The sequence below is a fragment of the Tachypleus tridentatus genome, chromosome 4 (assembly GCF_004210375.1).
Source record: "Tachypleus tridentatus isolate NWPU-2018 chromosome 4, ASM421037v1, whole genome shotgun sequence".
NCBI classification, from domain to species: Eukaryota; Metazoa; Arthropoda; class Merostomata; order Xiphosura; family Limulidae; genus Tachypleus; species Tachypleus tridentatus.
Genome location: NC_134828.1, coordinates 111,796,925 through 111,824,628, shown reverse-complemented (window position 1 = coordinate 111,824,628; position 27,704 = coordinate 111,796,925). Strand labels below are relative to the sequence as shown.

General features: G+C 34.8%; 1 protein-coding gene across 1 annotated transcript in view; it reads left to right on the top strand.

The window, feature by feature from the left end:
* The first annotated feature begins 3,962 nt into the window (after positions 1–3,962).
* The window catches only part of LOC143248194 (band 4.1-like protein 4A), a 60,690-nt gene continuing 36,948 nt past the window's right edge, over positions 3,963–27,704 (top strand). Inside the window, exons 1-2 of the mRNA XM_076496627.1 lie at positions 3,963–4,069; positions 20,536–20,633. Coding sequence (XP_076352742.1) covers positions 3,963–4,069; positions 20,536–20,633 — 205 coding nt within the window. The remainder of the gene's footprint in view (positions 4,070–20,535; positions 20,634–27,704) is intronic.

The following is a 27,704-nucleotide window of genomic DNA, read 5'->3' as shown; positions in this document are numbered from 1 at the left end:
AATATATATATATATATATATATATTCCCTGGCAGGAAAGCAAATTTGGTTGTATTATTTCAAGTATTCTCAGATATATGGGCACAAATTAAGCTAAAATCACATACATTTTTGCACCTGCTTTCAAAAACGTTGGTTAAGTCGATCGAGCTAAATTTTCTACCACATATTACGATATTCTTAAAAGAGGACTGTTTTTTTATTCCATAACAATCGGTCTTGAAATTCGAAAGTTACGAGCCCAAAACAACCATCGTATAAAACGTTTCACATGCCTCTCAGAATTTTTTTTTACATCAGACTTCAAACAAATAAAAACGCTTCACGACACATGACTGCCTTCATTTCTGGCATATAGCTAGAATATTTCATAATATCACTTTATCCACCATATAAAACTATAAGAGGAAAATTATATCTACTGACTGAAAAAAATTGAGAGAGAATGAAAAGTTATTTGTACTTGAGCAAAGTTACATAAAGTGCTCTGCCCACCAAGTGTCGAAACCCGGTTTATAGTGTTGTAAGTCCGCAGAAATACCGCTGTGCCACTGAAGAATATGAACTCAGAGTTATCGAAGAAACTTACATGCAGTTATGATATATCCAGATTTTGTAGGTGCTTTATGCTATTGTTATTCCAACCTATATCTGGGTATAAAATGTATGCTTTTTTTGTGGTTAATTTTACTTAATGTAGAACAAATAAAAAAGTGGCATGTACCAAAAACAACACAGCTGTAAAAACAAAAGGTACGACAAATAAAGATATTAATTGCAACAGAATATTAAAGTTTGCAACGAAAAAATAAAATTCCATGTAAACTATTATGATTAAGCATTCAGAATTTTACAAATTTTTTAGCGCATGTGTACTTACAACAAGGAATCGAATGTGCTGCTGCTACGTTCAGCTATACACCAACAACAAAACGGCGCCCCCTGTAATTTCTTGAAGTAACTAAGCATACTCTACAAATTTTGAATTTCTGTTTTTTTTAATTTCGCGCAAACCTATTCGAGAGCTATCCGCGCTAACCGTCCTTAATTTAGTAGTGTAAGATTAGAGGGAAGACAGCTAGTCATCACCACCCACCGCTATCTCTTGGGCTACTCCTTTAACAACGAATAGTGGGATTAATCGTCACATTATAACGTCCCCACAGCTGACAGGGCAAGCATGTTTGGTGCGAGGGGAATTCGAACCCACGACCCTCAATTTACGAGTCGAATGCCTTAACCCACCTGGCCATGCCGGGCCTTTGAATTCTTACTGTCATCAGATTGCATAGAAAATCTGTAATCATTATATTTGCAATTTAGACGTAAAACTTTGATCTCGCGTCTTTCAGTAGAAATTATATTCCTTCTTTTTTGGGAGGCGCACTTTTTTTTAAACAATTGCTGTTTTTAGTTACATTTAATATAAATATTCTTGTTTCATTGATAATGTTGTTCTTTAGATTAGAAAGAATTGCGATAGCAGTAGTTCGATGTATCTATTTATCCTAAAATGATATTTTATACAAAGACCATCTGAACACTGATCAGTATTCAGTTCTGCCACGCCATGTCACAGGATTGATCTTTATAAGAAACTTTATTAGTGAGAAAAAACGTTAGCTTACCACTGTAATGTGTCAGAAACGGACTGGTGACGTAACGACAAATAACGAAATGATGTGCAGTTTCTTGCAGATAATTGAAGGCGTGAAATAACAAAAATGATCGACATCGTTAACTAACTTCGCTATTCATATTTTAACTTGTTTCATTTATGGAAATGGTCTGTTTAAAATTAAGCACAAAGCTACACAATGAACTATCTGTGCTCTGCCCACTACTAGCATCGAAACCAGATTTTAGCGGTGGGAGAGGACTTGTGGAAATGGATCAGACAGGAGTGACAAAGAAACGAAAGCAACATTTGAACCGAAGATGTTCTCGAACACTCATAAACATTGAAAATTAAATATAAAAGTTGTAAAATCTCTCCTCCGACTTTGTAGCCAAAGATGCATTTTAATATTAAGAGTCAAATTCTATTATTTAATTAGAGTAGCGCAATATTTAAGGGGGCTACTATTGAAAAGCTCACTTCTCCCTAATTTATGAGCTCAAAAATGTGGATGGCTAACGCTGATAATCCTTGTTTAGTTTCGCGTGAATATCCTTAACAAACAAATTATATTTTACTTTAGTTTTCAGTGGCAACCATCTCTTGATTTATATCTACCAAAACGAAAGTCATTATTTAAACTAGTTTGTTATATATGAATGCAATGGAAATTTTGCAAGTAATTTTAAGAAGGCTTGAATCTAATAAAAGGTTAAATTTATTGTCGCCAGGACTGGAACATAAAGTTGTTCCTGTCTTTTGAAAAAAACTAGTTTTTGTCACTTTAAATCCTTGCATATTTTAATCGTGTCCTTCAGCTGACTCCCTTCTACTGAATGTAATATATAACTCAGTTTGAATTTTTTCGGGTATTTGATTAAGTGATATATATTCTCAGTTCAAAGTCAATATCGGATTTTTTATTTGTTATTTACTACTTTACATGGTATATATCAACATTTTTTATGCATTTCTGTCATTTTTTGGATCTTAATTCAAAGTAATTATATTTTTTATGTTATGATATAAGAGTTTTCACTGACATGTTAAAGTATTGCTAATGTATACAGTTTATTTACTGACGTTATGATCAAAAATTGAGCAGTAAAGTGATTTTGTTTCATGTTGTTGGCACTTAAATTTTATCTCTTATCAGTAATGTATTTATTTTATATTTGATTTAGCTGTTCTATTCAGACGTTGATTATAATTACAGCCGTATTAGCTTCACTAGACACTAAACGACCAATTTATTTCTTTGCAAGTGCGTATTGTCACTGTTCCATTTCCATTAGAATGTTTCAATTTAATTTCTCCATTATGTTCAATTCATATCTCAAGCTTATTTAGGTGAAGCAGAAATACAGGTTTCGTGGTTCATTAAACCGGACCATGACTTTGATGCAGAGGAGGTGTTTTACTGTGTTTAACAGTCATAAGAGTTGTCTGTACGTTAAATAAAAAAAAAAGTCTTGTCAGAATTTTCCACAGAATGCGATCGTAGGAGGGTTTTGCTTGTATCATGATTCAATTTCAAACTAAACGTTTGTGATAAATTTTCTTCAGATAGATTCGTTTCTAAACATCAACTAGTGATCAAGAAATTTCTATAAAATTCAATGTCCTCGAATTATTTTATAAGTTGTATAATTTCAGTTTCATTGGAATAAGCTATTGTCCCTCAACAAAAGTGGTATATGAACGTGTTCCTGAACTTAAGAATGTAGAATAAATTTATACGTTTGTCACTTGTACGTGAGGTACATACATTCTATACTTACATTCAAAATATGTGTACACACATTCGGAAGATCTCTCAATTTTATATGATTTTTATATGCATTTTCCAATGTCGTGGTTATGGTTAAGAACTATATTAAGATATTTTGCCCTTCAAATCACTGAGTGTAAATAATATGCATTTATTTGCACAGGTTAAGGGATCAAATTGTCATTAAAAATTAATTCTGATATTGTAGAAAATATTAAGAGGGAAAGTGTTGTTGGTGTAATTAGTCAATATTTAAGAAGATAAAAATCTTAAGAAAATATGCTATTGGACATTTTAATAGTGTATTAGTTATATTTCTACAGGTGTAGAGTTTATCCACAACAACACATTTCATTTTCAATCTTCGTCCATTGGTTATATATATTACAATTACATATCTATGATGGTGTCAGAACGAATTTCAAAATTCGCCAGCAATTATTGGAACCTATAAAACTACGAAATTAGATAATGAAAATATCATGGTCCATATCTCCATTCTTTTCACTTTTAGACAGAGAGAAAATACGTATTGAAATCTAGAGTAAAATGTTACTCGTTTTAGATATTATCATGACTGAATGTTTTTGTACTTTGACAGGAACTTCGCCGTGCACCTTGTCCTTTAATGTTAAATTCTACGCGTCTGACCCTTGCAAGCTGGCTGAAGAAATTACACGGTAAGTAACATTATATTACATTTTGCTGTACTATTTCATAATGGAATTGAAATATTTTGGGAGGTGTTATAAGCTTATAGTAGGACTGACATCGCCTGGTGGTTAGGATGCTTGACAGTGAGTTCGAATACCATCACCGATCATGTTCGTCTTATATTAGATATGGGCTGGGTCAGCCACCCAAGGGTTAAAATTCTTGGCTTACGAAAATATCGGATAACCCAAACTAGATGGAAGTCAAGTCAAATGGGAAGAACAAAAACTTAAATCATGTTTAATTCTCAAATCTTGCCTAATCATTCACGAGAATATAGTTTGTGTATAAAATACAGACATCCACCGTAAAAATCGTTTAAGCATTTGTATTGTTCTAATAGTTGCCGCTAACCAGAGGGAAGTTGGGCAAAATGTTTTGGCTTGCTTCGTATCCTTTAGAGTGTGTTAAAAGAAAATACACTTAGTAAGTAGTTTCAAAGGCTAGTCGTCTGAAAAATATTTGAAATAACCACACTTCCACGGAACAGTGTCAGGGAGCGATACAATTCTTACTTTAGAAAATCGTATATGGGTTATTATGTATATAAAAAAAAATATTGAAAACTATCTGTATTTTCATTTGACAGGCCCGGCATGGCCGGTGGGTTAAGGCGTTTGACTTGTAATTTGAGGGTCGCGGGTTCGAATCTTCGTCGCATCAAACATGCTTGTGCTTTCAGCCGTGGGGGCGTTATAATGTGACGGTCAATTTCACTATTCTTTGGTAAAAGAGTAGCCCAAGAGTTGGCGGTGGAGGGTGATGACTAGCTGCCTTCCCTCTAGTCTTACACTGCTAAATAAGGGACGGCTAGCGCAGATAGCCTTCGAGTAGCTTTGTGCGAAAGAAACAAAAAACCACTTTGACAACCAGCGATATTTCGTTTTAAACATTTTGTTGCTTGGTCATGCATCCTTAGAGGATCCACGCGGAATGATGTCGGGGTCGGCATTCGGATCTAACTTCTTGTGTGGCTCCAGAGATTCTACCCTATGTTTTCATCACGCGTTAGATTACTACGACTTTTGTGAAAATACTTATTGGTACATTGTACATAATTTGTATGCATACTGTCCCAACAACACAAGATCATCTCTAATTATAATATTTTTCAGTAAAAAGATATTTGAGCGCCAGTAGCACTTAAATCATGTTTTCATGCCCGCGGTGAGCAGAACAAAGAATGTGTAGTATTCTGTTTAGAAAACAAACAAAATCTTTAAATACACCACAACAAAGTAATGCTTTATTAAACCCTTGCTACACATGAAAGTTCATGTAAGGTGCAGTGCTGGATTTGCTATTTTTTCAACAACGTCAATAAAGTGATATGTCTTGTTTTATTTTACTGAAAGAAACTATATATACGACACTAGCTTGATCTTTATAAGGAACAATTGAATATTTCGTTCTAATCACTAATTTCATTGAAGTAAACAATAAATTCTCCCAAGATTCCCATAAAATGATAAAATCAGATAGCAGTAGGCGCGGAAGTAAAAAGTATTTTTCATTTTTAACTTATAAAAGACCTTCCTGGTGGTCTGGTGGGAAACCAAAGCGCTTAACCGTTAAAACCGTATAGTTTGAACAAATATAACATATGGTATAGCATTAGGCTTAACAACAAACTATATGAAAAAACGGCTCGTTTGGGTTGAGAAAATATTTTACATAGAAGGTCGAAACGTTGTTCGCTCTTCTATGTAAAATATTTTCTCAACCCAAACGAGCCGTTTTTGCATATAAATTTCTCAACAAGTGGGTTTCTCGACATCACTGATAACAACAAACTAATTATGCAAAAATTAACAACATAGCAGACCTTATTCACATTCGAAATTGTAATGTAGAAGAATATCGGGTAGTTGAGGTCATAAAAGATGACCTTAAACAGAATACATGTTATTGAATTTATGTACTGTAACCTGTTATTCCCGTTTCTTTCAATTATGTTGTTCTTCCAGATTTAGTTGTTACCTTTTATATACTTCATAATTAATTACTCTCGTTATAACTAAGTGCAAAATAAGATAAACTAGTGTCGTTTTCCCGAACGGAATGTGGTGTTTGTTCTGTACTGCATTGAAGGACTTGGTTTCCAACTAAATCTCGACTGAAGTTGATTTCGCCGACTTTTATAAAAGATAGTTGTAAGGGAAAATTACGAATACTATATGCAAGATTTTTTTTTTTCGAGTTAGTTATTTTCGCGAATTTCTTTTTTTTTTTTTATTATTACTGAAAATGAAACGATAATAAACTAAAAGTTTAAATCATCAGCTATTCCAGATGGCGTCTAGTTAATCGATGTAAAAGTTATTTACGATATATAATTTGTTTGTTTATTTGTTAAATATCAAGTAAAGCTACTCGAATGCAATTTTTGCATAGCTGTCCTTAATATTGAAGTGATAGAGGGAAAGCAAGCTAGTAAACACCACCCACCGCCAACGTTTGGGCTACTTTTTACCAGCAAGTAGTGAGGTTGACTATAATATGGTCACGTCTCCATGCCTGAAAGGACGAGCATACTCAATGACGGGATTAGGTTATTAGTTTCAAATAAAGTTTCGCCCCAACATAAATGTTTATTTTGCGAATTGTCAGAATATCGCCTACGTGCATAATTTGTGCTTTTTATTTTTTAATAACTTTTCTCTAGCATTATCAGTGTTACGTATTTAAAAATGTAAGACTTTAATGTTTATTACTAAAACGCCTTTTGCAGTGTTTTAACATTACAGAGAATCAGGGTGTAGATTTTTTACACCCGATGGGGGTGTTATTTTTGCAACCACTTATGTGGACTGTTCAATTTGCAAATTGGTAATCTTCGCTTACGTGAACCTGAAAGCTGTAAACATGCTGTCAGAGTAATCTTATTGTCACGATACTTGCATGTATACTTAGGCCTACTGACTGATACTTACGAACTGTCGCTTAGATTGAAAAGCATAGAAGCACGCCTGTACTAAAGATGTACATTTTGGCTACTTAAAAAGCCTACATCTAGGCCTAATTATGTAATCCGATTGGTAAGAATACGAGAATCGCAAGAGCAAATACACAATTTGTAGGCCTGTGACGCAATAAAACAATTCAACAGACAAAACTATAGGGGGAATTGTATGCACCATACCCCCCAATCTAAAATGAAGGGGAGATGTATCCCATCCATCCCCCCAGGATCTACGCACCTGCGGAGAATAATGAAAATGCAGTTGTGAACAATAGTTATCCATTTGTTTTATTTTTGTTTTCAATTTTCAATAGAAAGTTATGGTTCACATCTATACGTGTTGCATCTTGTTGCTTTTAGAACGTACTTTTTCGTCATTTAAGCTAATTTACTTGCATTAATGCCAGCACTGAGCATTAAGACCCACGTTTAAAGATACAGTATTGGATTTTAGAATTAATTTAATACTTTAAAAGCACGAAGTTTTATTTTATTTTTGTATATTAAACGGCTTTACTTTATTTGTGTTTATTAGAAAAAATAATTATGCTTTATGTCTAGATCAGGTATGCAACTAGAAACCGGATTTCGATACCCCTTGTGGTCAGAGCACAGACAGATCGTTGTGTAGCTTTGCTTAACTACAGACAAACAAACACTCGTGCACATCATGTCGTCAAATCAGGTGGATATTGTCTACAGTCGCTTCGTAAATTCCACTTCTGCAAATATATCAAAATCCAAGACATATTTTAACTCCTTAGATGCCCGATAAAATGACGGGCGTACAACGTTTAAATTTCTGGCTCAGTTCCCTGCGGTGAACATCGCAGGCAGTCCAATGTGACTTTGCTCTGAAACAAACAAACAAATCATTCCTCACACAAACAATAAAACTGTTGAGGTATTAAGGTTAGTTTTCCTTGCTGTTGCGTATTTTCTGCTGTCTAACTAATTTCAAAACTTTTATATAAATTACTCTCACATTCCTGTTGCAATTTAAATGTCATGATAGAGATTGCCTGTTGTAATAGCAACCAAAAGCTTTGAGGATATCCCATCTATCAGATAAAATCTAAGCGCAAATGAAAACCTAGTCAGCAATCATGAATATTCAATTGAGGGTTAAGAGTTGAGTGCATATACCCACAGCGTCACAACTCCTACTGTCCAGTTATTGGAAGCTAGTAACCTTTCAAGAGAGGTAGTAAAGTGAAAATTAGAAAAATAAAACCACCTAAAAAATATTTAACACTAAATATTACCTACCATCCTTCACTATTAAAAATTCTACGGTAGAAATATTCCCCAGACTAGCTGCATATAATGAATGTGTGATTAACAGTTGGCTTGAAGGCCCTTTCAAAAATATTTTTATCTGCTCAACTGCTGCTTTCATACAGGTTTTCAACTGCGATTTGTTAAATAACTGGAGAGACAGGATATCGCTAGCATAGCTTGGCTGCTTCTATCGCTGTTATTTTGTTTGTTTGTCCTATTTTATTATTTTATTTTTTGCAGTTCTCATATTTGACACAATTTTAACTTATTTAACGCACAAATGTGTTAATGCTCTTCTCACTGTTCTGTAATGTTGAATATTATCGCTTCATTCTGTTCAACCGTTTGATACATGCTCATAAAATAATAATACCATTCATTGTGCAAAACTGGAATAATAAAATTAAACTCTTTTTACTACTGATATTTAGCGTATGCCTTTGAATGATGGAATGGGTGAGGAATAATCAGACTTACCTTTTTCTTGGGACAAGATTAAAATTATAGTTTTAAATATTTAATTTGTTGTTCGAAAGGATTGTCAGTATATAATATTATTTTTCCCCATTAAAGAAGTCTATTTCTCCTGGTTTCAAATGTAATTAATAGTTTTAAGCATACATAAAATGCAAACGCGTAAAATGTATCTTTATATTCTTGGAAATCACCGTTACATTAAGCCACGGCTCAATGATTCAACCAAATGAGTAAGATATGAGACTGGGTTCTATAATAAAAATGAAGAAAAATACATTGGTTTACAAAAAAACCTACATTTTTTTTTTTTTATTTGTAACTACACCTAAACCGACAGCGTATATTAATGACGAGAACGCCATGGCCACAGTAATCAAGACAAAGAAGGTTTTAATAAAATTTTGTAATAAATAAAGTTTACATCATATTAATAAATGCTGTATTTTATTTTCATTTGAAAATAAACTCAACATTACCGGACCGGCATGGCCAGGTGGTTAGGAAGCTCGACACGCAATCTGAGGGTTGCAGGTTCGAATCCCCGTCACACCAAACATGCTCGTTTTTTAAACCATAGATACTTTATTATATTACGGTTGGCGGCGAGTGATGATAGCTAGCTGTCTTTCCTTAAATCGTATACTACTAAATTAGGGACGGCTAGCACAGATAGTCCTTGTGTAGCTTTGCGCGAAATTAAAAAAAAAAAAAAGCAAATGACATTACACAAACTCTATGACGAACCTTTAGACTGGTTATTACCAGTATTGTCATAAGCATTTAAAGACCCCGCGGCGGAAGATATTGGGGTAGCTTTATGATATAATGGCAAAAAGTCTTCCCTATGTGTTAATAATGCAATGGATTACTACAACTCTTTATAATGATAAACTTATTGGTGGGTCATATTCACACACGTATACAGTGCTGAGCAAAATTATTAGGACAAAGTCAAAAATTAGATTTCCAAAAAGCAATGAAAGGTAAATCACGGGAGAAACATCAAAGTGTTATTAACCTTCATATTCAAACTCAGTGAAAGTATTTTATTTTAGCTACCAGTTTATTTTTTATGACCCCCTTTCTCCTTAATAACTGCATACAATTTTTCAGGCATTGTTTCAATATCTTGAAAAATCAAGTGGCCCTTTGGGAGTATAATCCAACTATCTTTAAGACACTCCTCATAAAGTTTCTTTGAAACTAACTTTTCACTTGTCAATTTTTTGATTTATCAATCCCAGATCTGCTTAACTGTGTTGAGATCGGGCTCTATGAGGCGCCATTGCATCATTTGAAATGACTCCAGTAGATTTCTCCTCACCCAAGTAATTTCTGCAAAAGCTGGATGAGTGTTTGGGGTCATTATCTTCTCAGTAATATAATTCTTTAGTAATATTATGCAAACTAATGGGAAAACCATGACGGATCAGTATCTGATGGTACTTGAGCTAGTCCATTATGTAGCTTTGCGCAAAATCCAAAACAAACTAAACCAGGTAATTTCGAATTTTCAAATGTACCCGCGCTACCGTTGTGAAAAACTGAATTATGTATTTCTTCGTAAAGCTTCCAATATAGCTGTGACTAAGTTAGTCGAGTAAAGAGTTGTTATTAATATATATGTGCATGTGATTCTTTGAGGTCATTGGATTGTTAATTTAATTCTAAAACACGCGAATCTACAATACCAAAGACTGACAATCCAGTGTATAAACCTTAAATTCATGTACTGAATTACAAATTTCAGGTAAGACGATACGGAAAGCTGGATTCTTGTTACTTATTTTACATTTGTCTCACACCCTATCCCGTTGCTGAGCTAAGTTTTTTTTGTTTTTTTTTCAGTGTATATTATTACCCCTCATAGTATTGCGTTACATTATGTTTTGATCACCAGTCCAGTTTTCTTGTCAGCGAGCTTGCAGTTGTTGAAACTGAATAAAAGATGGTGCTTCTGCTTCAGACAGTTCTAAGTTTATTTTTTTCATTAACAAACGTTTTGCGGAATTATCAAAAGCAGCTCTGAACGTTTTCAAAATTTAAATATTTCGCTATATAGATATACTATTATTTCGTGTAGCCAATACACATCTTATCATTGAAAGGCTGACGAAGATTTCTTAACGAAGACAAGAACACTGTTAAACCAGAAATGTGCGAAAATACATTTGATAATTCAAGTTGTTTTGTATTGGGTTTCATTAAATTATTTTGATAATTTGCTGTTGTATTTTTTTTAAATAGCTATATTCTCTTCTTGTTTACATACGAGTTATTAGATGTTTGATTTTATAAAATCAACGCTCTTCCAAATATTTGAAAATTATTTTTATGTAATGTTCTTATTTCTTCTGTTGCAAGAAACAAATGTTGTATATTAATTTTTCCTTCTAATGCAGGAAAGGAATTTTGTTTGCTTATTATTTGTTTCCACTTTAGTCACTTCACAAAAGGAAAACTGGAATGCAAATTACACTTGGAAAATACGAATGTACAGAGCTTCCAAATATTTCAAATTGTCATATATGAAGATTTCTTTGTTTTGTTTATCTTCAAAGTAATTTCTGATTTGCTGCTATCTGCCATCACAATATAAGTTATGTAGTGACATTTTAATAACTTTAACATACGTTGAACCACCCTTCACTGACTGAAGGTTTAAAAAAATGGCTTGTTACCCGAAATACCGGTGGGGTTAACAAGACAGAGCGGTAGGATTAAGGGTCTTATCTCAGTTACTGATTCAGAAATGTTGTATGCCAAATAATTAGTTATTTGTTGTTTTTCCTTCGGTTCTCTGGCCAATTTTTTTTATACGACACTTTGAAGGTTTACAAGAAAAAATAAATTTTGTTAGACTACGTGGCGAGATTAGGAATGTAACATATTTTTCGGCTATTTTTCTTCTCTATCATCGTTAAAATCAACATTCTGTATAACATTAGCAACTAAAATTAACATGCTTAACACTGGTGATGAAGGTTTGTATAAATACTTACAAATGAAAAACAATCAGATTATATAAGTAGTTTAAAACTGTTCATTCTTATTACAAGTTTATCGGTTAACAAAGACCTTGCTCATCTTAAACAACCTCTAGAAAAGCGAACCTAACAGCAAGTCCGAGTCAAACTGCTAAACACTTCTTTCTGTGAAGGTTAGTTATGATTTTGAAACCTTATACACTATCAGTATAAATTAAAGAACATAAAATATAACTAACTTAATGGCGATTTTGCAATCATGAGTTCTATCGAAACGTTATTTCATATTTTAAACACGCTTACCTTTAAAGAAGAAAGAAACAGATGTGCAGCATAATTCAACTAAAACACTGGAGTTACTTTCCTGCAATATAATATTTGACCTATACAGCAGCGACGTTATTGATGCAACATTTTGATAATAATTTTGAATTATAAATAAATATAAATGCTTTCCTACAAATCTTTCAAAGAACTAAAATTTTTCATGTCGATGATCGAGTACTATGAAGTAGATCTCGTGTCACCAAGAAAATATCCCTCTTTTCTTCGATGTAACAAACCACGATGTTTAATAACGATTATCATGTTTTTATTTTACATACCAGTTTATCTTTCTACTCTACGTTACAGTGAAGGACGGACCTTGACCAAGGGAAAAATAATTCTATGCATAACCTCATTTTAGTGCCATCTATCGGCACAATATAAATTACGTATGTGTTCGTCAGAATACAAGCTTAAGGGAACTAAATATTTATCATGGTAGCTAAAGGGGTATACGATCGATTGTTGTATGCAATAAATCTCAAAATTAATTTTTTCTGTCTTTTTCGGAAGAATTTTCAGATGGTAAACTCTAATTAGCTTGGCATATTTTATTTCTCTTTTGTCATATCGAGCAGATTTAGTTAATCCCACTGTTCGTTGGTAAAAGAGTAGCCCAAGAATTAACAGTAGGTGGTGATGACTAGCTGTCTTCCCTCTAGTCTAACATTGCAAAATTAGGATCGGCTAGCGCAGTTAGTTCTCGTGTAGCTTGGCGCGAAATTCAAAGCAAACTTTTCATAGTCGCAGTTAACCAAAATACAATAGTAATAGATGATCTGAATTCCAAACACAAAAACTTTGAATGTAATTCTACAAACTCCAGACACCTATTACAATTCATAGATAATAATAGTATTTCTCTTATTAATGATAATACACCGACCCATATTAACTATACAACAAACTCCAATGATATCCTGGAAATATGCTTCACTTCTTACAATATGAGGCAAAAGTTAATAAACTTGAATATGGGAAAAGATGTTGACAGCGACCATCTCCCAATATGGTGTGTCTTCGATCTCGCCCCCCATAAAGATAAAATCAATAGGCAGGATAAATTTGACTACAAAAAGGCTAATTGGCAGGAATTTCAAAAAATGTTAAACAGAATACTACCAGAAAAAACTAAACATACAGCATATAATGAATCAGAAATTGACTCTTATAGTCAAATAATCATGGAGTGCCTTCAAAAAGCAGCTACAGATACGATACCTAAACAACAATATAAAACCACAAACATTACATGGAAACCAACAAAACAACTATTATCTATGATAAAACAAAGAAGACAATTAAGAAGACTATTTATAGCAACAAGAGAACAAGAAATAAAATCACAAATTAACAACATTAGAAATAAAATTAGAGCATAAATTAAACAACTTAAACAAGAAAAATGGAACAACTTCTGCTCTAAAAATGAACAAACTGATCCCAGAAAGTTCTGGTTACACTTGAAAAGATTCACAAATGAACCCGCCACAAGAAAATACCCAACACTGGAATATAACAATACCTTAGCACATACCAACAAAGAAAAAGTAGAAACCTTCAAACATCAATTACAAAACACATTTAAAACACACAATGATACCCACATGAACAGCTACTACTACAATAAAATAAACAACCACGTAACAGACAACACAGAATTATATAAACCACACATTCCAGTCAACATCAAAAACAGCAACACAAACAAAACATATGACTACAATACCCAACTACTCATCAAAACAATCAAACTAAATGAACTTGAACAACCAATCAAAAATACAAAAAATAAAGCACCAGGAAATGATGGAATACAAGCAATACTTCTCAAAAAAGGCACTTCAAAATTATTTGACCACATATTAGCAATATTTAATTTATCTCTACACTCTGGATACATCCCAGTTTCTTGGAAGCAAGCAAATATCTTAATGTTCCACAAAAAAGGAAAACCAGCCAATAAACCAAACAATCATCGACCGATCAGCCTGACCAGCTGTGTAGGCAAAATTCTCGAAAGAATAATAAGCAATAGGTTCTCCACATTTTTGGAGAATAATGCAAAATTACCAGAAGAACAAAACGGATTTATAAAATATAGGCAAACAACAGATCATTTAATTAGGTTAACTGAAACAATAATAAACAGCTTTAATAATAAAGAATATACTGTTGCCTGCTTCCTCAATATCGAGAAAGCATTCGACACTGTATGGCACAATGATCTTCGGTTCCGTATGTATGAAATGGGACTACCACGTGGAATTATTCGCTGGTTATCAATTTTTTTGGAAAATAGAAAATGTAGAGTAAACGTAGAGGGAACGTTCTCGGAGTGCCTCAAGGAGGGGTGGTTAGCCCTATTCTCTTCATCATGTATTTAAGTAATATGCCACTAAAAGATCCAAACCATGGATACGCGTCTCAGTTCGCTGATGATGTTGCAATTTGGAAGAGTACCCCTACACCAGAAATAGCAGCCACTAACTTACAACCACAACTGAATAGATTATGTGAATATTGTGAAAAATATAGAATCAAAATAAATACAGCGAAGACGCAACTGGTAATATTTTCAAAATCTACGAAATATCAAAAAGTTCAACCCCAAATCTATATGAATGGGGAACGCCTTCAGACTGCTACATCTGCAAAAATTTTAGGATTAACATATGATTCGAAACTTACATAGATAAAACATGTAAATAACATAAAAAGTAATATTTGGCGAAGAATAAACTATGCTATGAGTCTAACTGGTAAAAACTACGGAAAAACACCAGAAAACATCATTAAAATATACAAGTCATACATTAGACTTGTAATAGACTATGTAGCTCCTGCATGGATCAATGTAAGTGTAAATCAAATTCAAACCAAACTCCAAACATTACAGAATACACTAATTACATCAGCATACAGAGTACCTAAAACCACTTCAAATTTCGTGCACAATGACTCAAACACACAAGCAATACCAGATAGACTTCTACAGAGTACAATAAAATATTTTGATAAAAATTGGCGAAAAAAATGAGTTGTTATGCGAACTAGACAGGTATTGCATATATGATGAAGAGAGACCTAAACACCTTTCCTCGTTAAATCTATACATTAGATCATTAAGACAAAATCATTTAAAATAATAATAGTAGTATTAGAATATAGATAAAATAAAACAAGCCACCTGCGTTCTAGACTTATTAAATAATAATAATTAAAAAAATCAAAGAACAATATAAATGAACATTGCTCTGAAAAGGACCAGACTAAATTTATGATATCACTTCAGCCATTCTGTATTTAAATCGAAATATATATTAATCTGGCCACTCCAACAAAGTTATAGAAGGAGGAAGAGGTCGAGTGTACCTGACCCTCCTGGGTATACAAATAAATATACCCAAACACCAGAGAGACTAGACTAGACTAGTTTGTCCGCTCTTCATCTTGTGTGTCATTAATCCTTATATTAACACTTGGAATAGTTATTTTCGTCAACTATGACTCGTTTACTTTTCACACTGTTTATGTTAATGGATTTTTTATAATGTAAGCCACAAATTCAAGAACTTTTTTTTTCATGTGACACCTAATTTAATATTGGCAATTGGTCGAAGTCTCTATGTAAGTGATAATAAAACATTTGTTTTTAGCAGGAGTTTCCTTCCTTTAAAAATCAGGGTGGACTCAGCAGATGGCCCGATGTGGCTTTTCTGTAAAAAACACACACTCGTAAATACTGTAAGAAATTTTCACGTACTATTCTGTTCCCCACATTTATATCTTAACAACAGCGTTTAATGGAATATTATTTACTTTGTTGCTAATTAAGTGTTATCTCAACTATTATTTATTTTTTGTTTGCTAATGAATATAAATCCATAAAATATGTAATGTACTTGTAAGACCATAATGTATGATTTCCATGCATATCGGCGCTGAACTTGTTCCGTGTTAATAATTAATATAGATAAGCACGTGACTTAGTCATATTAGACTAGCGCAAATCATATCTCTACTTCAATTTTCAAAAACATTTGGAAATCCTTTTTGTATGCTAAAAAGTGATACCTTGAAAGTAAATAATATAGTTCGCATATAAAAAGTTAAAATATTTAAAACATAATACTCAATTTTTCAAATTCTATTTTAAAAACATATTGTCTTGTTTAACAGTTTATACGATGTCATCTTAAGTTTTCGGTATTAACTCAATATTTGTTGCTAGTTTCTTACAATATTTACTTGTTTTCGTGGACATCCTTTTGCCCCAGTTCTTAGTTGAAGTCTGTAAGTGCATGATAAATTACAACAACGGTTTTTCACGCTGGTTGCTGTGAGTGCACAAATATGTAAATGAAGATAGTATGTGCGTCTATACAACCAAACAGATGTATAAATCCTATGTTAATTCTGAGAAACTATCCTTCAACGAGAAATGCTACATAACTTATGATGTAAAAGGTCAAAGTTAAATAGATCCTTAATAAATCACTCATAAACTATTTGTAAACATTACGTTATAGTACTGTAGCGATGTTTTGTTTATTAATATAACAGGTTTGTTACAGTAATATACATGAGAATACCATAATTCAATGAGTAACTGCGGGAACTAAACTTTACGCTTTTGGATAGTTATTAAAAGTGTAAACTCTAGTCTCTTCCTTCTCTTTTATCATCACAAAAATCTCCAACTTTATTCCCTCTTATTTATATGCAAGTTACATATGAATGTGTGACATCAGTTTAAAATCATTTGCATGACTCGTTATGTTAGATATGTCATTCTATTTCTTATTTTTTTCTGGTTCTGATATCATACGTTGTCGGTTAAATAATTTGACTGGCTACTTTATTAAAATCTTTCCTTATTCCGGGTTGGGCCACGTTTTGCTGCTATAACAACCTGGATTTGGCATGTGGAGACTCCGCCACATGTAACACCCTGTTTTACTCGTTTGTCGCCCATTCAACGATGAATGTGATTGTTTCACACGTAGTTGTAGAGGATTGCCCATATTGATTAAGATTTGCTAGCACAGAAAAATGTGTGAAGTCTCAGTCATGGCATTTCTCACCCTTCTAAAGCGTTTATATTATTTAATTCTTACCGGCCAGGTGGTTAAGGACTCCTAATCTGAAGGTCACGGGTTCGAATCACCGGCACACAACATATGCTCGCCCTTTCAGCCGTGGAGGCATTATAATGTGACGGTCAATCCCACTATTCGTTAGTAAAAGAGTATCCCAAGAGTTGGCGGTGGGTGATGATGGCAACCTGCCGTCCATCTAGTCTTACACTGCTAAATTAGGGACGGCTAGCGCAGCTATCAGCTAGCCGTCACGTAGCTTTCCGCGAAATTCAAAAACAAACCAAACAAAGAAACTAATTCTCACCACGAGAATGTTTTCTGCCTCATTACATCACCTTCAGCAGCTTGGTCTTTTAGAACATCATCTGCAAGGTCAAATACTTTATATGTTTTTTCTCCATATTTTAATTTTACCCTCAATATAGAAGAAAGCTGAAATGCGACTCATTAGACAATACTACATGTTCAGTTTTTCGATGTCCACCGTATTCTAAAAGTTAATGAAGATCCTGGGTAACTGGTTTTAGGATTGCTGCCTTACGACAGCATTTTCAGCGTACACTTGTAAATAATCAAATTATGACTATCCTTCAGCTAATCGGTTTGTTACACATTACATGACTAAAAAATAATTATTTTTACTTTTCTTTAGCATACCATAATTATTTCACCTCTGTGCATGTGTACTCCTGGTTTGTGTGTTGTCTTCGCCTTGTGCAGTATTGTAATATCTTTATACTGTTTGTTGTGGCTTTTTCATACGTTTTATAATCCAGGTCAGTCAAAAACACACTCAAAATTACAATTTCTTTCATTCGAGAAACAGATTAAAATTTCAGGATCTTTTTTTTTTCGTTGAAAAATACCATGAAAAATCTAATAACACTGCCTTACGTAATGAAATTCAGCTGTTCCGAAACAAGTTTTTCATTACTGCGCGGTGCTACTATGGCCGAAGTTACAAGAATGTCAGGACCATGTGAATAATATACATATAAAAAGAGAGGTAGCTGAAAAATCTATGAAATGTGCTTACACTTTGATCTTCTAGTCATATGTACATCAGAATATCACTATGTTGTCCCCCAAAGTAGACTTGGAGTAGTGCAAAAAAAAAAATCCAGAAGCTAGTAAAAACATGAGAAGAAAGAGGAATAACTTGATGTTATTGTGGTAACATGTGCTTAAGAGGGTGTTTCATTACAAGATTTGGATATTGAAATTAAAGATATCTTAGATGGAAACTAGAAAAATGTTTATTCTCACTATTTGTTCATTGAAATTGATTACTAACATAAAATAATATAAGTTGTTTATTTATGAAATTGATTACTAACATAATTGGAAATAACTCCAATATACTGACTGAAATTAAAGCATTCCAAATCTTTCCTTTGAGGCCAGGCAGGACAAGACCAGGTGGTTAGGGCGCTGAACTCGTATTTGAAGGTCGCGGGTTCGAATCCCTGTCGCACCAAACATGCTCGCCCTTTCAGTCGTGGGGGCATTATAATATGAAGGTCAATCCCAGTATTCATTGGTAAAAGAGTAACCCAAGATTTGGCTGACAGTGGGTGGAGATGATTAGCTGCCTTCCCTCTAGCCTTACACTGCTAAATTAGGGACGGCGAGCGCAGATAGACCTTGTGTAGTTTTGCGCGAAATTAAAAATATAAACAAACAAACTTTACTTTAAATTTCTGGGATGTTGAGAGGTAGTTGATTATTTTCGCGTACTTATCTGCGATCAGAAATAATTTTTAAATTCTGAAAACTGTTCTCATATTTTTACACCATTCCGCACCTATTACGCTTTTATTTTGTATACATTTTTTGTAAAGTGCGCACGGCAGCTCTAAGAGTGGGATTCTCGTTGACCGAAATTTTATAGCATTCAAAATTTTGATCTAACAGTGGGTTGTTGTTGTTGTTGTTTACTAATTTCTGCATCATCTTATAAGCGTTATATTGTCCTCATTCAATCATGCAGTGGACCCTTCAAGACAGTAATATATTTTATCATTTCTGGCAAGTATTTAGTTTTTAATTTTACATATCATGCATTTTTAATAGTTTCAATATCCTAGTGACCACCTAAATATATAAAAAAATAAAAATATGTATTAAACATCAATTAAAATAACCCCCTTGATGAATGCAAGTTGTAGTTTGAAAATATCTATAAAACCTCCTTTATCCGTTACCTATATATTTAATCGTTATATCATTCATTTTTCTCATTGTCAAAAGCCATAGTCATATAAAAACATTTCCTTCTCATATAGTTCCACTTAAGCCTAATTAAAATGCGAAAATTAATAAATTACTTTCCATTGTGAAATCCCCCCAGTGGCACATCTTCATATCTACGGATTTACAACGCTAGAAACTGAGTTTCATTACCCGTAGTGGCAGAGCACATGTAGCCCATTGTGTAGCTGTGCTTAATTACAAAAAAAGTCTATTTTGAAACTGTCATATGTGAATGCGAACAATGCCTCTAGAGATTGTTTAAACCTTTTATGAAAACAAATAAGTCACATTTAAAACTGGCTTAGCTGCTTCATAAAGGAAATTGTCGACAAAATCTCTGTAATGTTAAATGTAACCTAGTCGTACGTTTAGTGACGTCTTCTCAAACTCTAATACAACACTTGTTTCTGGTGATAAATTTAGAATATGGAAATTTAATGTTTATTTTTAATGAATACGCACCCTTTGTTTGGTGACTTTATTTGTTAAGTTTTAAAAGTTTGGTTCATCTTGATATTTACATAAGCTGAAACCTCAAATGATAATGGTTCTTATGCAGAAGTCAACCATAGTCGCGCAAGAGGCTGTTACTTACTTGTCTGTTACCGACAGTTGTATTTTTAGTACAACCTTTTCTGGTATATTATTTACTTTTTCTTTGTTAATTAATATAACAATAATAAATGGATAAAGGACTTGTTGTAATAATCTAATATAAAAACAGCTGAATAAATACTTCATAAGTTGCCCAGAAATGGTGTTTAATAGTCGTAATGTAGAAAAGCGGAATGCACAAACTTACCAAAGTAGACTTATTTAATTACAGATTTACAAATACAATCCACGTAGAACGTTAGCACAAACGTATATACGTGTAGCAAGTGAAATATTTAGTGTCAAATTTATTCTTATAATTGTAGCAGAAAACTTTCTATTACAGTTAGTTTCAGTTAGGTAACTGTCTATTACAGTTAGTTTCAGTTATGTAACTTTCTATGACAGTCAGTTTCAGTTAGGTAACTTTCTATGTTTTTTCTTTACAGGTACCAATTCTTCTTGCAGGTCAAACAAGATATTTTACAAGGTCGACTACCAGTCTCGTTCGAGTTAGCTCCTGAACTTTTCGCTTACAGTGTTCAGTGTGAGTATACCAATGTTCATAATATTTTTCGGCAAAGATGACGCCAACGAAATGTTCATTATATCAACGAAATTAGCAACGATTCCAGCACTGTACTACGAATGCATGTATTATTATGTATTGCATATCTTAAGCAACGACTTTTGACAAGATTCTGGGAAAAGTGAAAAACATTATTCAGGTTTGACGTCTTGGTCAGTCTATTCCTTAACTTGAATGTGTAAATAAATTAATGTTATAATAAAAAAAATCAAAAATGGCTTGACGTCGGAAATTCCGCTCAAAATTTGTCTGCAAACCCGTCCATATTAAATTTTTTACGGGCTGTGTTAAATAATACAAAGCGTATTAGTCTTTTAAGATCCTCCAGTCTCAAAAATCCGACTCAAATTTAGGAAAACAACGTCTGGGCCGAAAAGCCAGACGACGTAACCGTAATCCAATAATCCAATCTAAAAAAGCTTCTTCTTCTGATTGAACAAATATTCTTAAAAGTAAAATCTGTAAGATGCCTTACCAAGAACATAAGCATAGAAAGGAGACTGTGGTCTTTGTAGATGCTGCTCACTTTTGGATTCGTGCTCGAATAATGTGAATCGCATTAATCGGAAGTGAAAAATGATACTTAAAGTGGAAATAGAAGAGTACTAAGAAGGACAAGTGACCTGAGAGGTCAAAATCGAATCAGATTAGAAAAATAACAAATGGGTTGGTTTTTCGTGACCGGGGATCTTAATATAAAACATGTATTTGTTAAATGTATCGTGAACGATAAATAATGACGCAAATGTTAATAGACTACACATAACTATATTAATAATGATCCAAAAACAGTAGGTCAAGAATAAGTTTACAAATTTACAACTCTAAAATCTAAGGTTTGACTCCTTGTGTAATTTTACAGTACAAAAAACAACAACAGAATGATAAGATTTGAAATATTTTAAAATTACACATAAATTAACAAATACGCAATTACAATTAGAATTCTAGGTCGGTGTTTCTCAATCAGCGGTTGGTCCTGCATTGCCTGGTGTTAAGGCGCTCGACTCGTAATCCGAGGGTCGCAAGTTCTGAATCCCCGTCACTCGAAAGATGCTCCCCCTTTCAGCCGTAAGGGTGTTATAATGTGACGGTTAACCCCATTATTCGTTGGTAAAAAAGTAGCCCAAGAGTTGGCGGTGAGTGGTGATGATTCGCAGCCTACCCTCTAATCTTGATTTAAAACGTTAAAATCAGAGGTTCGATTCCCTTCAGATAGTCCGATGTGGCTTTGCTATAAGAAAACACACACCCTCTTGTCTTACACTGCTAAATTAGGGATGGCTAGCGCAGATAGTCATTGTGTAGCTTTGCGCAAAATTCAAAACGACCAAACAATCAGCGATCAGTAGGATTTCACGAAACAATCACAGTTTCATAATCCTTATGGTATTTTTTTCGTTCTGTTTGTGACAGTCAAATTAATATGTAACAAATTCATCATCATTAGTGAATACGTTTTTTAAAAACTTCAGATCCAATGTCATAAATCAAAAGCTAAAATAATACCATAATTTTCAACTGTCAAACTAATTTTACATTAACTCAAAATATCATGCTGTTACAAGTAAAAAACATTATTAGTTTTCTTTTTGACAAGTACGATATTAATGTGAAATTTCCACAAAATGCCTTGATTTTTTAAGCTCGGTTAGGGTACTTGATTCGCAATCTGAAGGTCGTTAGTTTGAATCCCCGTTCCACCGAACATGCTCTCTCTTTAAGCTGTGAGGGTGTTATATAGTTACGACCAATCCCACTATTTGTTGGTAAAAGAGTTGGTGGTTGGTTGCGATGACTAGTTCCCTTCCCTCTAGTGTTACTCAGGGACGACTAACGTATATAATTCTTGTGTAGCTTTGAGCGAAATTCAAACCAAACGCTCTTGATTTTATAGAAAACATTCAAATGAATTTTAATCATTTTTTGTTATATCTTTTATATCTTTGATGCTGGTAGTTCGTTTTTGTTTTATAATTAAATCCTGTAAAATCCTTTTTCTTATCATATTTTTCGATGAAACGTTTGTCTCTTTTAGCGCAAAATCGCATAATGAAGGGAGGTGAGATGTGCCTCCCACAAGGAATCCAACTCCGGATTTTAGTTTTGTAACTCTGTAAACATACTACTGACCTCTAGTGGTCATCTCTGATATAGTAATAAACGGACTTACACTGTTACTGTTCTTTAAATACTCGTATTTTTAGAGCGTATTTAACGATTAGATGTACCATAACCCGTAGGACTGGCATGGTCAGGGCGGTTAACTTCCAACTGTGGGGTCATGAGATCGAAACCTGTCACCGAATATGCTCGCCTTTTCAGTCGAAGCAGAGTAGGGTTATAATGTTTTTGTTTATCACCATAGCACTAACCACTTCGTTACAATCGTCCTATACTTATAGGATCCATCCAATTTATTTCAGTTGTACGAAATCATGTCAAGAACTGGTTCATACTAATGTACGTAACAAATCGTTTTGTTATTATAACCAACAACACATAGACTTAGAATTACGTTTATTTTCATACTGGCAGCATACTACTTCTTCCTTCATCTATTTCATTTTATTTGTTTTATCCTACGTATCCTGGTTTTGTATATCTTTATTTTTTTTTCTGACTTTGTACGCCGTTTTAATTACAATACTTCAAAACCATAAAAGCTTGGCCCGGCATGGCCAGGTGAGTTAAGGCGTTCTACTCGTAATATGAGGGTCGCGGGTTCGCATCCACGTCGCACCAAACATGCTCGCCCATTCAGCCGTGTGTGCGTTATAATGTGACAATTAATCTCACTATTCATTGGTAAAAGAGTAGCCCAAGAGTTGGCGGTGATTGGTGATGACTAACTGCCTTCCCTCTAGTCTTACACTGCTAAATTAGGGACGGCTAGCGCAGATAGCCCTCGAGTAGCTTTGCGAAAAATTTTAAAAATCAAACAAACAAACATAAAAGCTTCCGACCTCCACAACGCTGAACAAAAAGAGACGACCGCTCCCTCTAAACGTTTCCCAATGATTTAGAATGCTGTAATACCCTAATTCCTTAAGATTTGAACAAAATTCAGCTTCGTCATCGTCTCTCTCAACCCCAACTAATTGTAGCTTGGGGCACATTTCGATTGGGACACAAACAGCAATATCATATACCAGTCAACAGAATTCTCCTGTAGCATAAAGTTTAGCGTGACCTTAACACTCTCTCATTTGCTCTCTCTCCCATTTATTTGGGGTTAACAATGTGTTCCGTTTAACTCCTGTCTCTTCATTAAATCGTGCATTATTTTCAATTGAAAATTGTTACCTAAATATGATAAAAATGATTCAAGATATCCAACCCGTGAGAATATTATTATCAGATCTAGTGTTATTTTCTCTTCTTTCGTTGAATATGTTGCTACACGTGCAGTGGCAGAATCAACCACCACCAGGATGTATTTAATACTTTGTTCTATTACTGGAAATGGTTGAACAATATCGGCACTAACAGAGTTAAAGGATTCACTAATAATGGTAAAGTAGCCATTGGATGTTCTACTTTTATGTCCCTTGTATAAACTAACTAACATATTGGATAAGTCTTTACATACATTTCTTTATCTCCAAAAATATGTAGCCAATATTAATTTTTTACTAATTCAACCTTTTGTTTTAACTAGTTTAAATGTCTAGTCAGTATTTCCTTGTGTTCTAATTCTAATAATCACTTTCTATATTCCTTTGGAAGTACTATTTGAGAGCCAGGCATGGCCTAGCGCGTTAAGGCGTGCGCTTTGTAATCTGAGGATCGCGGGTTCGCGCCCGACTCGCGCCAAACATGCTTGCCCTCCCAGCCGTGGGGGCGTTATAATGTGACGGTCAATCCCACTATTCGTTGGTAAAAGAGTAGCCCAAGAGTTGGCGGTGGGTGGTGATGACTAGCTGCCTTCCCTCTAATCTTACACTGCTAAATTAGGGACGGCTAGCGCAGATAGCCCTCGAGTAGCTTTGTGCGAAATTCCAAAACAAACAGTACTATTTGATTCACCACTTTACTTACATTACACTTATGTCTTAAGTAATAATCATTTCTACTGAGTTTAGTTATTTCCGTTTCTACTAAACCGTTGCTTCACTGCAGCATTTGGCTTGGCATAGCCAGTTGGTTACGGCACTCGACTCGTAATCCGAGGGTTGAGGGTTCGAATCCCACTATTCGTTGGTAAAAGAGTAGCCCAAGAGTTTTCGGTAGGTTGTGATGACTAGCTGCCTTCCTTCTAGCGTTACACTGGTAAATTACGGACGATTTGCACGAATGGCCCTCGTGTAGCTTTGTGCGAAATTTAAAAACCAAACAAACACTCATCACCAACTCAATTTTGTTCTTCTTATGTCTGTCTTCTAAGCATTTAATTTCTAACTGTATCTCAACCAGTTCTAGTTAATTACAATAACCTTCATGAACACCACTCGCAGTTCTGTATTGTGATGAAATGGAATATTTAGAATATTATCTACTATAACTCCATTACAAGTTCTCCTATTTCTTTTTGTTTTCCTAATTACTGCTACATGATTTGCTCAGTTCTCTACATTAATTTACCAATTGACTATTTCTCAGTGATTTTTAGTTCTCATCCATATTAGCATGAATTATCTACTCTTAAACAATGAACTACACAATTTATAATTGGTAAGAATTAACTAAAACACCGTCAAAACCGAAACAGGGAAGACGAGAACGAAATGGAAACTTGTAATCTTTCCCGGCTTTATTGTATTAAGTTAATTTTATTTCAGATATTTTAATTTAGACAAACAAAAAACAGAAGAAGAAAAAAATAAACGTTCCATTTGAGGTCGAGAACCTATAGATCCAATCTGAGAAAAAAAATTGCTTGAGGGAAAACGACAGTGCCCCGAGAAAACCCACTTTCACGGTCAAGGCGCATATACCTGGAAGGAATAAAAGTCACGAGTTAAGAAACGAGGTTAGAAACAAGAGGTTAAAGCTCGAAGAGAGGTCGATGGCTGGCTGTAAGTTGATGAAGGCAGAGAAAGTCTAGGTCATAATCGACGGTGGCTGTTTCGTCAATGTGGAACGGTGGTCTAAAGACGTTGGAAGTACTAAACGCAAACTAACGTGGCAGAGGTTTAGTTTAGAGAGAGAGAAATCAGAAGAGTTCTCTCTCCAGCTGGGGTGTTCAGGAACTTTGTAGTTCCTCTTCGTCCCCTTACATGAGAATTGTTTTAAAATATCCGTGGAATTTTTACTTTATTTTTAACATTTCAAAAAATGGAGTGGTGTATTTGTGAGTGAAAGGAAGGACGGGAGAACTGGACGAAAGCAGCGAAAGTGAAGTGAGCCAGACCTTGGCTCGAGGACGGAGTACACTGGCGGCTGGCGAATTGATTTTTAAAATTTACTGTGATTGATTAGATACCCTTGACTGGGTAAACGGACCTTTTCAGAATGAGGCTGGGACCTACAGGTCCGATGCCAGAGATTTTGCTGTGGGGGGGGAAACGGGAGTACCCCGAGAAAACCCACTTTCACGGCCTGGGCGCCGAATAATCTACCCAGACCGTGCCCGGAAGTAGCTGGGAAGAAAGAGAAACAAAACAAACAAAGAAGAAGAAAAAACAAACAAAAAAACTGATGAACTATGTTGGTGGTATACGTGGAAACTGTTAGCTGCAGTCTTGTAGGTCGGGTGGTAACTTCATCATGAACTTGTTTCCACACTTGAAGCCCATTGGTGCAAGTGAGAAACGTGGTCTTGGTGGTGGAACTACTGGCTGTTCTTCGGTGAGTTGTTCTTCGCTGGTCTGTGATGCTTTGTTTCTTCTCGAGATTTTGGTTTGAGTTTTCTGCGTGGAGGTAGATTGTTTTTCAGTTTGTGCTGTCGCGTCGATGGTTATCTTCGTAATGGTTTGAGTCTGGCTGGTTGTTGAATTCTGTGGAACTGGGATTGAAGTCTGGCATGAACTGTCCTTTTTCTTTCTTGAACTACTGGAACTTGGCGTGTTGCTAACAATGGGAGTTGTCGTCTTCTGAGTCGGGTTGTCTGAATCCGTCTTCATGTTTCTTCTAATACGGTCTGGACTCGGCGGTATTTTGGTAGTTTCATGTTGGAAGATTTCCGTTGGTTGTTTGCGATATCTGGGTGCTTTGTTTGAACCATTATTGAGTGGTCGTCGATGTGGGCGTTCGGCTCTAAAATGAAATATATGATAATAACAGCCGTCTCGTAAAATACAGTTGGCACTGTACTTCGACGTTGTCACTATCTTCATGAAGTGTGTGGGGTGATTACTGTTCTTAGAATAAATTCGATGAGCTGCATATACCTTGGCTTGTATTTGGGGTTCTATGGTTTGTCTAATTTCTTCTGGTTGAATTGATGGGTCGACGCCCCTGAGGAATACAGAATAAAGATTGACTGGACTTTAGTAGGGGAACAACTTACTTTAAATTCAGTGTTCCATGGCTGGCACAGATAGGTTTGGTCTGCGGTAGTGGCTGGTTGGATGAGGATTCCTCCCCGGCGTAAAATACGGGTCCTGGACGGTTCGATGGTTGCCCCAGGCTTGGCTCGGGCGATCAACGTGGCGACTTGGTACGGCGTGAGGTTCGGCGGTAAGCTGTCGACGATTACCGGCGGCACTAACGGCCTGAATGGCGAGGATGAACGTTTCGTTCTGAATAGCCTTTTGCCACGTCTGACTTGCTCGGTGACTAGCTCAGGTCCTAAAAAACGTTGGAAGTACTTGCTGATTAAGAAACGTTTAAAGTGGGAAAGCGGACCTTACAGAAGGCGTATTTCATTGTCATGGGGTCGTCTTGGACGGGGGAGGCGGGCTTTGATGTCGACTCGGTCCCGATGGTCCTCATCTTGGTTAGGAACTAGGTGCGTGTTGATTGATGGGCTGTTGTGGTAACCAAAAAGTCGTGGTAGTTGAAAATTGAAACTCTTGTGTTAGAGTCGCTTGGTTTATAGAAGATGGCGTGATACGTTATAGTATGAATAAAATGTTTGTGTTTTGT